Source organism: Nerophis lumbriciformis, linkage group LG11, assembly GCF_033978685.3.
Source record: "Nerophis lumbriciformis linkage group LG11, RoL_Nlum_v2.1, whole genome shotgun sequence".
In the NCBI taxonomy this organism is placed as follows: domain Eukaryota; kingdom Metazoa; phylum Chordata; class Actinopteri; order Syngnathiformes; family Syngnathidae; genus Nerophis; species Nerophis lumbriciformis.
The window spans coordinates 53,521,723-53,537,124 of NC_084558.2; the positions used below are offsets into that span (position 1 = coordinate 53,521,723).

The 15,402-nt window shown below is 38.2% G+C and overlaps 3 protein-coding genes across 3 annotated transcripts in view; all 3 read left to right on the forward strand.

Annotated features, from left to right (window-relative positions):
- The first annotated feature begins 1,193 nt into the window (after window positions 1–1,193).
- On the forward strand, window positions 1,194–1,603 carry LOC133610239 (histone H2B-like). The gene has a single exon (XM_061966365.1). It carries the CDS (start codon window positions 1,196–1,198, stop codon window positions 1,568–1,570), a length of 375 nt encoding a protein of 124 aa, XP_061822349.1. The 5' UTR covers window positions 1,194–1,195; the 3' UTR covers window positions 1,571–1,603.
- Window positions 1,604–2,971: 1,368 nt separating this feature from the next.
- The window catches only part of LOC133610241 (uncharacterized), a 33,798-nt gene continuing 21,367 nt past the window's right edge, over window positions 2,972–15,402 (forward strand). The window contains exon 1 of the mRNA XM_061966366.1: window positions 2,972–3,378. Within this exon, the coding sequence (XP_061822350.1) occupies window positions 2,999–3,378 (380 nt within the window). The 5' untranslated portion in view covers window positions 2,972–2,998. The remainder of the gene's footprint in view (window positions 3,379–15,402) is intronic.
- Window positions 11,283–11,633, forward strand: LOC133610226 (histone H4). Its single transcript, XM_061966351.1, has one exon. It carries the CDS (start codon window positions 11,292–11,294, stop codon window positions 11,601–11,603), a length of 312 nt encoding a protein of 103 aa, XP_061822335.1. The 5' UTR covers window positions 11,283–11,291; the 3' UTR covers window positions 11,604–11,633.

The window sequence follows — 15,402 nt, forward strand, 5'->3', positions numbered from 1 at the left end:
GTCCCTTTAGTGTGTCGGTATCCAATCCATTCCACTTGTTCATATAGAAAATGCCCACATCACTCAAACTCCAGTCCGCATTTTGTCTGCGACCTTGCTTGCGGTCCTTGGACTTGTTCATATAGAAAATGCCCACATCATTTGTAGAATCTATATCAAGTAATATACATAAAATAATGAAAAAAAACCATCATTAAATATATTTGTTTTATTGTATTGTTACATTAGTAGCTGGTGTATTATAGCTTGTTATTTCATAGGACTTTCAGAGGGAGGAAAAACCAAGACATTTAATATAAAATGTAAAAATTAATAAATACATAAAAAGAAAAAAATGGTTAAAATCATCGTCCCGGGGAGCATTTCATTTCGTCCCGTGCATTTAAAAAATAATAATAATAATAACAATGAATAATTTCTAAGTCTTTGTTAGCCGTTTGTGAAGTTTTGTGCTCGTGCGCCACTCCCACGCATCCTGTGCATCTCCTGGGGGCTAAGCCCCCCTGTCCTTAAAAGCTAGTGACGTCCCTGTTTATACACATGTATGTGTTTGTATATATAGAGTATATACAATCAAAACGAAGAGGAATAAATAACATCCTTTTTTTTTTCATTTTTTTTTTTCATAAACCTTTATAAGTTCAACATTTACAAACAAACATATTATCAAGGACAGTTAAAACAAGTACAATACAGCACCAGGGGGTTGTTAATTCAATAAAGTAATTCTAGTAGGATGTAAAATGTATATATACATGTACATATATATATATATATATATATATGTAGTAATTTGTATAGTTATAGGTGCACACAAATTCGCTAAATAGTTAAAATTTGGAGCACAGCATCATAGTTTCCACAGCTTGTTGGTTGTTAAGAGTTAGAAAGCGTTTTAAAGTAAAGTTCTAACTTTTTTTTTAAAGGCACAAAAAACAGGTTGGGTATTGAATATAACACTTAGCCAATCGTATAATAAGTTGCAAAGGTAAAATTCCCTTTCAAATGTGTTGTCATACTGTCTAAATCCAAACAGCAGAATCAATAACACGCCTCAGAGTGCAAAGCAGGAGGTATGACGTCACTCGATAAAACAGCCAACCAGAAGGAGGCGTTGGCGCATTAGTATTTGCATGAAGCGAATATAAATTCCCTGACAGCCCGCGAAAGAACTTCAAATACGTCCTGTATCGCCATGCCTGACCCAGCTAAGTCCGCGCCCAAGAAGGGCTCCAAGAAAGCCGTCACCAAGGCTGCCGGAAAAGGCAAAGGGAAGCGCAGGAAGGCAAGGAAGGAGAGCTACGCCATCTACGTGTACAAGGTACTGAAGCAGGTCCACCCCGACACCGGCATCTCGTCCAAGGCCATGAGCATCATGAACTCCTTCGTCAACGACATCTTCGAGCGCATCGCCACCGAGGCGTCTCGTCTGGCTCTCTACAACAAGAGACGCACCATCTCTTCCAGGGAGATCCAGACCGCCGTCCGCCTCCTGCTGCCGGGTGAGCTGGCCAAGCACGCCGTGTCTGAGGGCACCAAGGCCGTCACCAAGTACACCAGCTCCAAGTAAAATGCTCCTGTAGAAACTATCTGGCGCCACCAAAACGGCTCTTTTAAGAGCCACCTACCTCTACAAATGAGCAAACTACCTTAATAATAATAATAGGAACATAATTAAAGAAGGTACTCATTATTGCCCGGATTCGACTATCTTAGCATTTCCACCTTGAGTTGTACCTTGAAAGCCTCACAGATCAATATACATTGCTAGAAAGAGCAGTGTATATCAATACATTTGTATTATTTTAGTGGTGTATACACTACATCTGTATTATTTTAGTGATATATACACTACATTTGTATTTTAGTGGCATATACAACACAATTGTAAATACCATGTATTTTAAATCTTTATTTTTGCTGCGTTTTGCCTACCAAAAATTGATTTCCACCGCGGTAGCGCGTTCCACAATATATATATTTATATATATGCATATAGATAGTACTTTATTGATTCCTTCAGGAAAATTAAAACCTATATATATATATGTATATGTATATGTGTATATATGTATATATATATATATGTATATATATATATATATATATATATATGTGTATATATATATATATATATGTGTATATATATATATGTGTGTATATATATATATATATATGTATATATATATATGTATATATATATGTATATATGTATGTATATATATATATATATATATATATATATATGTATATATGTATGTGTGGGGGAAAAAAATCACAAGACTTCATCTCTGTCTTGTGATTTTTTTCCCCACACATACATATATTGCGCTCTACTACGGTATCGAGCACTATTTTTTGTATAACCTTATTAAGACATATATATATATATATATATATATATATATATATATATATATATATATACATATACTTATATATATATATATATATATATATATATATATATGTATATGTATATATATATATATATATATATATATATATATATATATATATATATATATACATATACTTATATATATATACATATACTTATATATATATATATATATTTATATATATATATATATATATATATATATATGCATGTAGATAGATAGTACTTTATTGATTCCTTCAGGAGAGTTCCCTCAGGAAAATTAAAACCTATATATATATATATATATATATATATATATATATATATATATATATATATATATATATATATATATATATATATATACATACATATAAGTGTATATATGTTTATTATAGTACGTTTCCTATGTTGGTCAGAACATTAGGCGGGAATTACACGCACACACCCGCACACACGGAAATAGGCGGTACTTCATTACTGATTGGACAACAGCTTCTCTGACACAGTCAGCCAATCACAGAGCAGCATAGGAGTGCATAAATACGCTGCTCTCTTGTCGCGCAGTCATTGTGGTCTAACAAGACACAAAATATAATATCTTTATCATTAATCATGTCTGGACGTGGCAAAACCGGCGGCAAGGCCAGAGCCAAGGCCAAGACCAGGTCTTCCCGTGCCGGCCTGCAGTTCCCAGTGGGTCGCGTCCACCGTCTGCTCCGCAAAGGCAACTACGGCGAGCGTATCGGCGCCGGTGCTCCTGTCTACCTGGCAGCAGTGCTGGAGTATCTGACCGCTGAGATCTTGGAGTTGGCGGGAAACGCAGCCCGTGACAACAAGAAGACCAGAATCATCCCCCGTCATCTTCAGCTGGCTGTCCGCAACGACGAGGAGCTCAACAAACTCCTCGGAGGTGTGACCATTGCCCAGGGCGGTGTGTTGCCTAACATCCAGGCTGTTCTGCTGCCCAAGAAGACCGAGAAGGCCGCCAAGAAGTAAACTACTTAACGTCCTGAACCCCACAAAAGGCTCTTTTAAGAGCCACACACTATCTCAGCAAAGAGCAATGGAACCATTCACCAGTACATGTTTATTAATCCATGTTTAAATTTCAAAATGACACAATACTAGTTGTGTACTAGTATATGTAGCCCAGAGATAGGCAGTATGGCACGATTAATGGATCTGGTTCTTTAGATTTCATTGTTAGAAAGAGCAGTTCTAAAGACTGCTTAGTAGCAGTTTTACTGTGCCATTTTAAGAGGTGAGTTTTTCCTCATTAGCCAATCATAGTGTATTACAACCACTGACACAGTCGTGGGAGATTATGTAATTACACCTAATTGGGTTAAAAATATTTTTTGCAAACCAGTAATTCTAGTCTGCAAATGATGTGTTGTTTAGTGTCGGTGCTGTCTGGAGCTCGGCAGAGTAACCGTGTAATACTCTTCCATATCAGTAGGTGGCAGCAGGTAGCTAATTGCTTTGTAAATGCAGGCAAAAAGGTGTCTTTTGCTTAAAGGGGAACATTATCACCAGCAGGGCCGGCCCGTGGCATAGGCCGTATAGGCAAATGCTAAGGGCGCCGTCCATCAGGGGGCGCCACGCCAGTGCCACAAATGTTGGAGAAAAAAAATAAATAAATAAAAAGTTGGTACTATTTCTAAATACAAAAAATAATCCCACGTTAATTAAAATGCAAAGTAAAGCCTACTTAATAGAAATTTATTTGTTACAACATTACGCCCCCCCCCTCCTCCCCCCGCACGGTGCGCCCCCTCCCTTCCCGTATCATGACTCTTTTTGGACGTCACCACATCAAAAAATCAACACAAGATGTCAAAACGGCCAAAACTGTCAGGTGCCCAGGGAAGAAAAAAGAGAAAAGAAGAGGAGGAGAAACGAGAAAAAGACAGAGGTAGCAGGTAGGTAACATTAGCCTACATGAAATTATTTGTCTGTTACAGAATGTGATAGTAACCTGGCTTTTTAGCATTAAGCTAATGCTACATGATTCGGCAATTGCTAATCAATAAATAGCTAGTTCTGTTTTAACGTCGGGTTAATATTGTGGAGGGGGCTAAATTGTTATGGAAAATAATAATGTAACGTTAGGTAATTACAGTACTCCCACCTTACATTCCTCAGGGACATTTGTATTAGATCTTTTAAGCAGGTGTTTTTTGTTTACATTGTTATTGCCTTCTGGTTAGCTATGTTTGCCCTGCAGGTAATAGTCACTTTTCCACCCCTTTATATATTAGGTATAGTTGTAAGTAAAAAAAAAAAAAAAAAAGGTCACAGACAAAGCTATTCGGGTTCTTGTGAGTATATACACTTCACTGCCGATGTGGGGGGGCGCCACCTAAAATCTTGCCTAGGGCGCCAGATTGGTTAGGGCCGGGCCTGATCACCAGACCTATGTAAGCTTCAATATATACCTTGATGTTGCAGAAAAAAGACCGTATATTTTTTTAACCGATTTCCGAACTCTAAATGGGTGAATTTTGGCGAATTAAACACCTTTCTATTATTCGCTCTTGGAGCGATGACGTCACATCGGGAAGCAATCCGCCATTTTCTCAAACACCGAGTCAAATCAGCTCTGTTGTTTTCCGTTTTTTTCGACTGTTTTCCGTACCTTGGAGACATCATGCCTCGTCGGTGTGTTGTCGGAGGGTGTAACAACACCAACAGGGACGGAGTCAAGTTGCACCAGTGGCCCAAAGATGCCAAAGTGGCAAGAAATTGGACGTTTGTTCCGCACACTTTACCGACGAAAGCTATGCTACGACAGAGATGGCAAGAATGTGTGGATATCCTGCGACACTCAAAGATAAAGTCAAAGAAATCTGCCGCGAGACCCCCATTGAATCTGCCGGAGTGTGTGAGCAATTCAGGGACAAAGGCCCTCGGTAGCACGGCAAGCAACGGCGGCAGTTTGTTCCCGCAGACGAGCGAGCTAAACCCCCTATCGACCCTAGCTTCCCTGGCCTGCTGACATCAACTCCAAAACTGGACAGATCAGCTTTCAGGAAAAGAGCGCGGATGAGGGTATGTCTACAGAATATATTAATTGATGAAAATTGGTCAGTCTGCACTCTCAAAGTGCATGTTGTTGCCAAATGTATTTCATATTCTGTAAACCTAGTTCATGGTTGTTAGTTTCCTTTAATGCCAAACAAACACATACCAATCGTTGGTTAGAAGGCGATCGCCGAATTCGTCCTCGCTTTCTCCCGTGTCGTTTTCGTCGGTTTCGCTTGCATACGGTTCAAACCGATATGGCTCAATAGCTTCAGTTTCTTCCTCAATTTGGTTTTCGCTACCTGCCTCCACACTACAACCATCCGTTTCAATACACCTCGGTGTGTTGTCGGAGGGTGTAACAACACCAACAGGGACGGATTCAAGTTGCACCAGTGGCCCAAAGATGCCAAAGTGGCAAGAAATTGGACGCTTGTTTCGCACACTTTACCGACGAAAGCTATGCTACGACAGAGATGGCAAGAATGTGTGGATATCCTGCGACACTCAAAGCAGATGCATTTCCAACCATAAAGTCAAAGAAATCTGCGAGCGGATGAGGGTATGTCTACAGAATATATTATTATTATTATTTTTTTTCATGTATATATTCATTTCACACCATATTCATTGCACTTCTACGTTTTTTATATTTTTATATATTTGCACATTGTTTTTCTAGCATGCACACATCGCACTGTATGGAATGGCCTCAATCTCGTTACCTTGCGTAATGACAATAAATCTGATTCTGATTCTGATTCTGATTCTGAATTGATGAAAACTGGGCTGTCTGCACTCTCAAAGTGCATGTTGTTGCCAAATGTATTTCATATGCTGTAAACCTAGTTAAATAAATGATAAATAAATGGTAAATGGGTTGTACTTGTATAGCGCTTTTCTACCTTCAAGGTACTCAAAGCGCTTTGACACTACTTCCACATTTACCCATTCACACACACATTCACACACTGATGGCGGGAGCTGCCATGCAAGGCGCTAACCAGCACCCATCAGTAGCAAGGGTGAAGTGTCTTGCTCAAGGACACGACGGACGTGACGAGGTTGGTAGAAGGTGGGGATTGAACCAGGAACCCTCAGATTGCTGGCAAAGCCAGTCTTCCAACCACGCCGCCGTCTGAACTGGCTACAAAGTAAACACAAACAGAATGCTGGACGACAGCAAAGACTTACTGTGAAGCAAAGACAATGTACATACGAACATGACATGATAATCAACAATGTCCCCACAAAGAAGGATTAAAAACAACTGAATTATTCTTGACTGCTAAAACAAAATAGATGCGGGAAATATCGCTCAAAGGAAGACATGAAACCACTACAGGAAAATACCAAAAAAAGAGAAAAAGCCACCAAAATAGGAACGCGAGACAAAAAGTAAAACACTACACACTGGAAAACAGCCCTAATATTTAGACTTAGACAAACTTTATTGATCCACAAAACCGCTTCTTCCCTCAGGCCGTAAGAGTCCAGTCCATAGTGGATCTAACATAATAGTGTGAGAGTCTAGTCCATAGTGGATCTAACATAATAGTGAGAGTCCAGTCCATAGTGGATCTAACATAATAGTGAGAGTTCAGTCCATAGTGGATCTAACATAATAGTGAGAGTCCAGTCCATAGTGGATCTAACATAATAGTGAGAGTCCAGTCCATAGTGGATCTAACATAATAGTGAGAGTCCAGTCCATAGTGGATCTAACATAATAGTGAGAGTCCAGTCCATAGTGGATCTAACTTAATAGTGAGAGTCCAGTCCATAGTGGATCTAACATAATAGTGAGAGTCCAGTCCATAGTGGATCTAACATAATAGTGTGAGAGTCTAGTCCATAGTGGATCTAACATAATAGTGAGAGTCCAGTCCATAGTGGATCTAACATAATAGTGAGAGTCCAGTCCATAGTGGATCTAACATAATAGTGAGAGTCTAGTCCATAGTGGATCTAACATAATAGTGAGAGTTCAGTCCATAGTGGATCCAACATAATAGTGAGAGTCCAGTCCATAGTGGATCTAACATAATAGTGAGAGTCCAGTCCATAGTGGATCTAACATAATAGTGAGAGTCCAGTCCATAGTGGATCTAACATAATAGTGAGAGTCCAGTCCATAGTGGATCTAACATAATAGTGAGAGTCCAGTCCATAGTGGATCTAACATAATAGTGAGAGTCCAGTCCATAGTGGATCTAACATAATAGTGAGAGTCCAGTCCATAGTGGATCTAACTTAATAGTGAGAGTCCAGTCCATAGTGGATCTAACATAATAGTGAGAGTCCAGTCCATAGTGGATCTAACATAATAGTGAGAGTCCAGTCCATAGTGGACCTAACATAATAGTGAGAGTCCAGTCCATAGTGGATCCAACATAATAGTGAGAGTCCAGTCCATAGTGGATCTAACATAATAGTGAGAGTCCAGTCCATAGTGGATCTAACATAATAGTGAGAGTCCAGTCCATAGTGGATCTAACATAATAGTGAGAGTCCAGTCCATAGTGGATCTAACATAATAGTGTGAGAGTCTAGTCCATAGTGGATCTAACATAATAGTGAGAGTTCAGTCCATAGTGGATCTAACATAATAGTGAGAGTCCAGTCCATAGTAGATCTAACATAATAGTGAGAGTCCAGTCCATAGTGGATCCAACATAATAGTGAGAGTCCAGTCCATAGTGGATCTAACATAATAGTGAGAGTCCAGTCCATAGTGAACCTAACATAATAGTGAGAGTCCAGTCCATAGTGGATCCAACATAATAGTGAGAGTCCAGTCCATAGTGGATCTAACATAATAGTGTGAGAGTCCAGTCCATAGTGGATCTAACATAATAGTGTGAGAGTCCAGTCCATAGTGGATCTAACATAATAGTGAGAGTTCAGTCCATAGTGGATCTAACATAATAATGAGAGTCCAGTCCATAGTGGATCTAACATAATAGTGAGAGTCCAGTCCATAGTGGATCTAACATAATAATGAGAGTCCAGTCCATAGTGGATCTAACGTAATAATGAGAGTCCAGTCCATAGTGGATCTAACATAATAGTGAGAGTCCAGTCCATAGTGGATCTAACATAATAATGAGAGTCCAGTCCATAGTGGATCCAACATAATTGATGAGCTATATTGAGTAAAACATGCTTGAAACTAGAATATCAAGTGTTGCAAAGCTGTGTCATCAACACTCACAAGTATAAAACTACTTTTTTAAAGTAATAATTTCTTACTTCAAGCATGAAAAAAAACCTCATGATGCCGAGCGTATATTATGTCAAGATAATGGCACTAGCATTTACTTCATTTAAGAATATTTTTCAACATATTGAGCAAAAAGGTCTCTTTTTTTTCTACCAAGAAAAGTGCACTTGTTATTAGTCAATCAATCAATCAATCAATGTTTATTTATATAGCCCTAAATCACAAGTGTCTCAAAGGGCTGCACAAGCCACAACGACATCCTCGGTATAGCCCACATAAGGGCAAGGAAAAACTCACCCCAGTGGGACGTCGATGTGAATGACTATGAGAAACCTTGGAGAGGACCGCATATGTGGGTAACCCCCCCCCTCTAGGGAGACCGAATGCAATGGATGTCGAGTGGGTCTAACATAATATTGTGAGAGTCCAGTCCATAGTGGATCCAGCATAACAGTAAGAGTCCAGTCCACAGTGGGGTCAGCAGGAAACCATCCCGAGCGGAGACGGGTCAGCAGCGCAGAGATGTTCCCAACCGATATACAGGCGAGCGGTCCACCCCGGGTCCCGACCCCGGACAGCCAGCACCCCATCCATGACCACCGGATCTGTGTGTCTCCCCTTCCACAAGGGATAGGGGGGAGCAGAGGAGAAAAGAAAAGAAACGGCAGATCAACTGGTCTAAAAAAGGGGGGCTATTCAAAGGCTAGAGTATACAAATGAGTTTTGAGATGAGAATATAATTATTTTAAGCTTTTTTGGGTTCATTGAAGTTAGCTAATTTTACTTATTTTGGAAAGTCTTGACAAGCCGAATTGTCTTGTTCTATTGGCAGCTTAGTTCAAATAAAATACCCCTCATTTTTATATATTTTTTCTTGTTTTTGAACACTAACTTTTTGCAGTGTATGTTCATAAATCCCATCTGTACTATTTATTTCTACTATCTCTTTTAATAAAGTGTCAATTGAATGACATTAGACACAGAACATAGGGAGCATTGTCATACCTGCCAACTACTCCGGTTTTCCCGTAATTAGTACGGTTTTCATCAACCTATGGTTGCAGTGATAAAAAATACGGTTTTTCATTAATTAAATTTTTTTTTTTTTTTTTTTTTAAAGTTTTATTCACGAAATCGCGTAACAACAATGACAATCGACACTGCTTCCCGTAACTTCCTATCGAGCCATTCCGAATGCCATGCGCGAGGCTATTTATAGCACCGCTGCCAAGCACGAGGCACCAGTTGCCATTGTTTCCAAACGAGCGAACGATCATGGAATCAGCCGGAGAAAAATCGCAAACGAGTCTTAAACCGAAAAGAAAAGTGCAGTCATTCCGTGAAGAATATTCAAAAGCCTATCCGGGAATAATTATCCGTTCCAAAAAGGGTGAAAACTACGCGAATTGCACCTTGTGCAGACAAGATTTTTCGATCGGACACGGAGGAATTAGCCATGTAAAAGACCACGTTGGGACAAAAAAACACAAGTCTAATGCCGTTGCTAGCGATACAAGTGGAAAACTTTCAACGTTTTTCGTCGCCCAAACAGATTCTTTGGATGTGATAAATGCCGAAGTTTTATTTACGGAGGCAATACATTTTAATGAAGTAAACTTATAAAGTTACCATATCATTTTTGCAGTATGATCAATCTGATAGAATACATTTGGATTTTAGCCACAAAAAGGTAATGACACCAATGTTATCTATTGGAATTGTTTAGTACTGTTATACTGTTAAAAGTGTTTATACTATTTATGCTTTCAAGTCCAAGTTGAAGAAATCTTGTTTAATGTTGACAGCATAACTACCAAAATACAGAAGTATGTCCTTAATATTTTTGCAGTGCTATTTCTGTTGAAAAGTTCAAATGATTACATTAGAGATGTGATGTGCCACTTTTCAAGTGTCTGATTAATTTTCATGAATTTTTCATATTTTGAATTCTTTTGAAAGGCTTACAAAAAAACTACATTTGAATTGTAATTCCATGCTATTGACAGGACTATTAATTTTAATGAAGTTAGCTTACCATGTTTACAGTATGATAATTGTGATAGAAATGTGAATTTTAGGCACAGAATATTTTTTTACAATTGAACAAGGCAGTAGATTATACAAGCTTGGACAGAAAGTTAATAATGACACCAATTTATTTTAATGGAATTGTTTAGTACTGTTTTACCATTTGTTTACTGTAAAAAGTGTTTATACTTTCAATGAACAAATTGAAGTCTTGTGAAAGGTTGACAGGATAACTGGCATTAACTGTCAAAATAATTTCAAACTATTGAAGTTAGCTTACAGAATAAACATGTCAATCAACCCATATGATTTTTGCTGTAATATTTTTGTTTTGAAAAGTCACTGTGACTGATAGAAAAGTGATGGTTTTAGCAACATTTTAACCTGTCTGAATGCAATCAATCATTTTGCGTCGGCCAGAACCCCCCACCCTGGCTACTAGGTTTTTCTGATTTCAAAAATTGGCAGGTATGCATTGTGGCCATATGAGAAAAGGGGAGGTGCTTCTGAGTAACGCCCCTCATAGCCAAGATTGCATCAGCTGTCTTCTTTCAGGTCCGCAGTCATGTAATAATACCGGCCTTCTTTAAACAGAGCGTCAGTTTCTAACTTTGACTTCAACGAAGAAACATGTCTGGTCGAGGCAAGGGAGGTAAAGGACTGGGGAAAGGAGGCGCCAAGCGTCACCGTAAAGTTCTCCGTGATAACATCCAGGGAATCACCAAGCCCGCCATCCGTCGTCTGGCTCGCCGTGGCGGAGTGAAGCGTATCTCCGGCTTGATCTACGAGGAGACCCGCGGCGTCCTGAAGGTGTTCCTGGAGAATGTCATCCGTGATGCCGTCACTTACACCGAGCACGCCAAGAGGAAGACTGTGACCGCCATGGATGTTGTCTACGCCCTGAAGAGGCAGGGACGCACTCTGTACGGTTTCGGAGGTTAAAGATTCGGTCAACACCCTATTAAAACACAAACGGTCCTTTTAAGGACCACTCACTCCCTTCCAAAGAGTTGTCTTCTCTCAGTTACAGAACTTTATCAGTGATAAAAATGTAAGAAAACAGACATCTATAAGTCTTTTAATGTGTTACAATTAACAATGCATTCTTACTATGGATGTCCGATAATGGCATTTTGCCGACAACCGAAAGTTCGATATTGTCCAAAACCTAAACTACCAATACCGATATCAATTGATACCGGTATGTACAGTGGTGGATTTAACACATTATGCCTAATTTGGACAACCGGGTATGGCGAAAATAAGGTACTTTAAAAAAAAGTTAATAAAATAATTACATTATAAACATTTTCTTGAATAAAAAATAAAGTAAAACAGTTACATAGAAACTAGTAATGAATGAAAATGAGTAAAATTACCGTATTTTCCGCACTATAAGGCGCACCTAAAAACCACAAATTTTCTCAAAAGCTGACAGTGCGCCTTATAACCCGGTGCGCTTTATATATGGATAAATGGATAAATATTAAGATTCATTTTCATAAAGTTTAGGTCTCGCAACTACGGTAAACAGCCGCCATCTTTTTCCCCCGTAGAAGAAGCGCGCGGTGCATGCTGGGATATGTGACGTTTCATTTCCATTTGTGTGTTTATGTAAAGACCCCAAAATGGCTCCTATTAAGTGTGTTGTCTGTCTAATTATAAATAATGCAGACGAGGCGTGTTAACTGAGTTCTCAACGTTTACTCACAGCGTGCTCATAACCACATTCTAACTGCCAGCATACAACAACGCTTCTCAGGGCTACCGCGCATGCTCGTAACTATCGTTGCATGCTGGGTAGTGTAGTTGTTATATTTGCTAGCTCATAACAGCACATTGAGAGACACGCTTACGCGCTTAATTCAATACTCGCCGTCATTCCGGGTGGATTGACAAAAGACCTCCAGCCGCTAGATATTGGTGTCAACAGGGCATTCGAAGCTAGACTGCTAACTGCGTGGGAACAATGGATGACAGAAGGCGAACACACCTTCACTAAGACGAGGAGGCAGCGCCAGACGACGCCAACATCTGCCAGTGGATCGTAAATTTGCCCAACTTTTCACTTCGGACACCGAAGACGAAGGATTTACGAATGAAGAATAACTTCAGAAAGTGAGCGCTATGTTTATTTTGTGTGTTGTGACATTAACGTTCGAGCAACATTATGTTGCTATTGCTCTGCACTATTTTGAATGTTACTATGTTTGTGATTGCACATTTGCGTACATTTTGGGAGTGAACAGAGTTGTTAGAACGCTGGTTTTTAATATATTATTAAAGTTTGACTGACCTATCTGACTGTTTTTTTGACATTCCCTTTAGCACAGCGTAGGCGCGGCTTATAGTCCGGGGCGGCTTATTGGTGGACAAAGTTATGAAATATGCCATTCATTGAAGGTGCGGCTAATAATCCGGTGCGCCTTATAGTGCGGAAAATACGGTAAGTGTTAAAGGTTAGTACTATTAGTGGACCAGCAGCACGCACAATCATGTTTGCTTACGGACTGTATCCCTTGCAGACTGTATTGATATATATTGATATATAATGTAGGAAGCAGAATATTAATAACAGAAAGAAACAACCATTTTGTGTGAATGAGTGTAAATGGGGGAGGGAGGTTTTTTGGGTTGGTGCACTAATTGTAAGTGTATCTTGTGTTTTTTTTTTACGTTGATTTAGTTTTAAAAAAAACAAACAAACAAAAAAACAATACCGATAATTAAAAAAAAACCCTGATACCGATAATTTCCGATATTACACTTTAAAGCATTTATCGGCCGATAATATCGGCCTGCATCTGTAATTCTTACTCTTACATCAATTGAGCAATATCACGATAAATGACAGACATAAGTCAAATACAAGCTGCGTTAACAAAAGTTGCCAATATGCACACAAAAGTGGTGATACAAGAAATCCAAGACTGTTTGTAGTATAGTTTGTATATCGTATATAATTGGTACAAAGGTTTAACTAACACGTGTACAGGGATGTGAAGTGAAGTGAATTATAATTTATATAGCGCTTTTCTCAAGTGACTCAAAGCGCTTTACATTGTGAAACCCAATATCTAAGTTTTTTTTTTTTTTTTTTTTTTTTTTTTTTTTTTTTTTTTTTTTTTTTTTTTTTTTTTTTTTTTTTTTTTTTTTTTTTTTTTTTTAAACAAGTGTGGGTGGCACTGGGAGCAGGTGGGTAAAGTGTCTTTCCCAAGGACACAACAGCAGGATGGCGGAAGCGGGGATCGAACCTGCAACCCTGAAGTTGCTGGCACGGCCACTCTACCAACCGAGCTATACCGCCCCATATTTCACATGTCTTTACTGTGTATATAATTGAACAGTGTTTATGTTGTGTACAAGGTGTATTTATAATATGTTGTGCAAAGGACATTTTTATATTTTTTGGAAGCTCATCTTGTATTTGTCATTGTTTATAGGGTTAGGCCCAATAAGTGTTCAACTTCAGCATGAACACTTTCGGTCTGCAACATTTTCAATTTATGAATGTACAACTGTTTGTTTATTTTGTTGACCACTGACCGTAGAAATACTAAACTAACTAAACTTACTATTTCAACTGAATATATAATACATTGCTAAATTGCATCGTTGACCACCAATTACTCTTGGAAAAACATGAAATAATGCTGGAAATAACTTTCAGTTCTACAAATTGCTCACTGGATATTTAGGATTTAGAAAGGCCTGAACACTTCTGTTGTTCTATCAAAAATACACAACAGTCATTTTAAGGACCACTCACTATTACATAAAGAGTTGTTACTTCCTTATTACGTGATACATATTAATTGATAGCTCAACAACTTGTACTGTAGTAGTAAAAAGTATGTTCATGTCATTGTAATCTATTTAATTTGCAGTACGTTGAAGCCGTTACCTGATATAACACAAAACTGATTTACCTCCAAGTCCAATTTTATGTAAAATATGGGCTGATATCGACGATACCAACCTAGTACAGGTTGTGTTCTACTGTCTATGTGTCAAATTCCAGTAAAATGTGTGTTTCAAATAGCATAAAATATTAGAGTATGATTATTTATCATATATAAGTATTATATGAATTATTCATTGTTGTATATTTAATTCAAACTAAAGTATATTGAAATAGTGGTGTGAATAACTATATAGACTACAACATAATACAACAGGAAAAAAAACAGGACATCATACAAAGTACATGTACACAGTGTTTCAAACCATACCAAAATGAAATGAAACATTCAAATAAATGAGTTAATATAACTAATAGAAAAAAATGTCACAATTCAGTTACATGAACATGTTATCCAGTAAATACAGAACATGTAAACAAAAGCATTCAACATTGACTCATTCACAAGTTTAGTTATTTTTTTTTACATTGTGCTCCTGTCAATACACATTATCTCAAATAACTAAAGTCTCAAAAGTATCTGATTTGAGAATTCATATTTGAGCATAAATATCTGGTATCGGTGGTGTGCGTATCGATCCGTACATCACTGCCAACTGAGGTGGAAATGTAACTTTTGCTTCTATCTTTAATGATATAAAACCAACTTTTTTTACAACTTTATGTAGTGTCTCCAAATAACCAACAATACCTACTTTCCAAGTACCACACTAATGACCAGCATTAAAATACAGGCGCGTAGTAGGCGTACGTATTCATTAAAGCAAGGCCATGGTTTTATTTAACATGTTTAATAAATATTTTTACCACAGTAGCTTT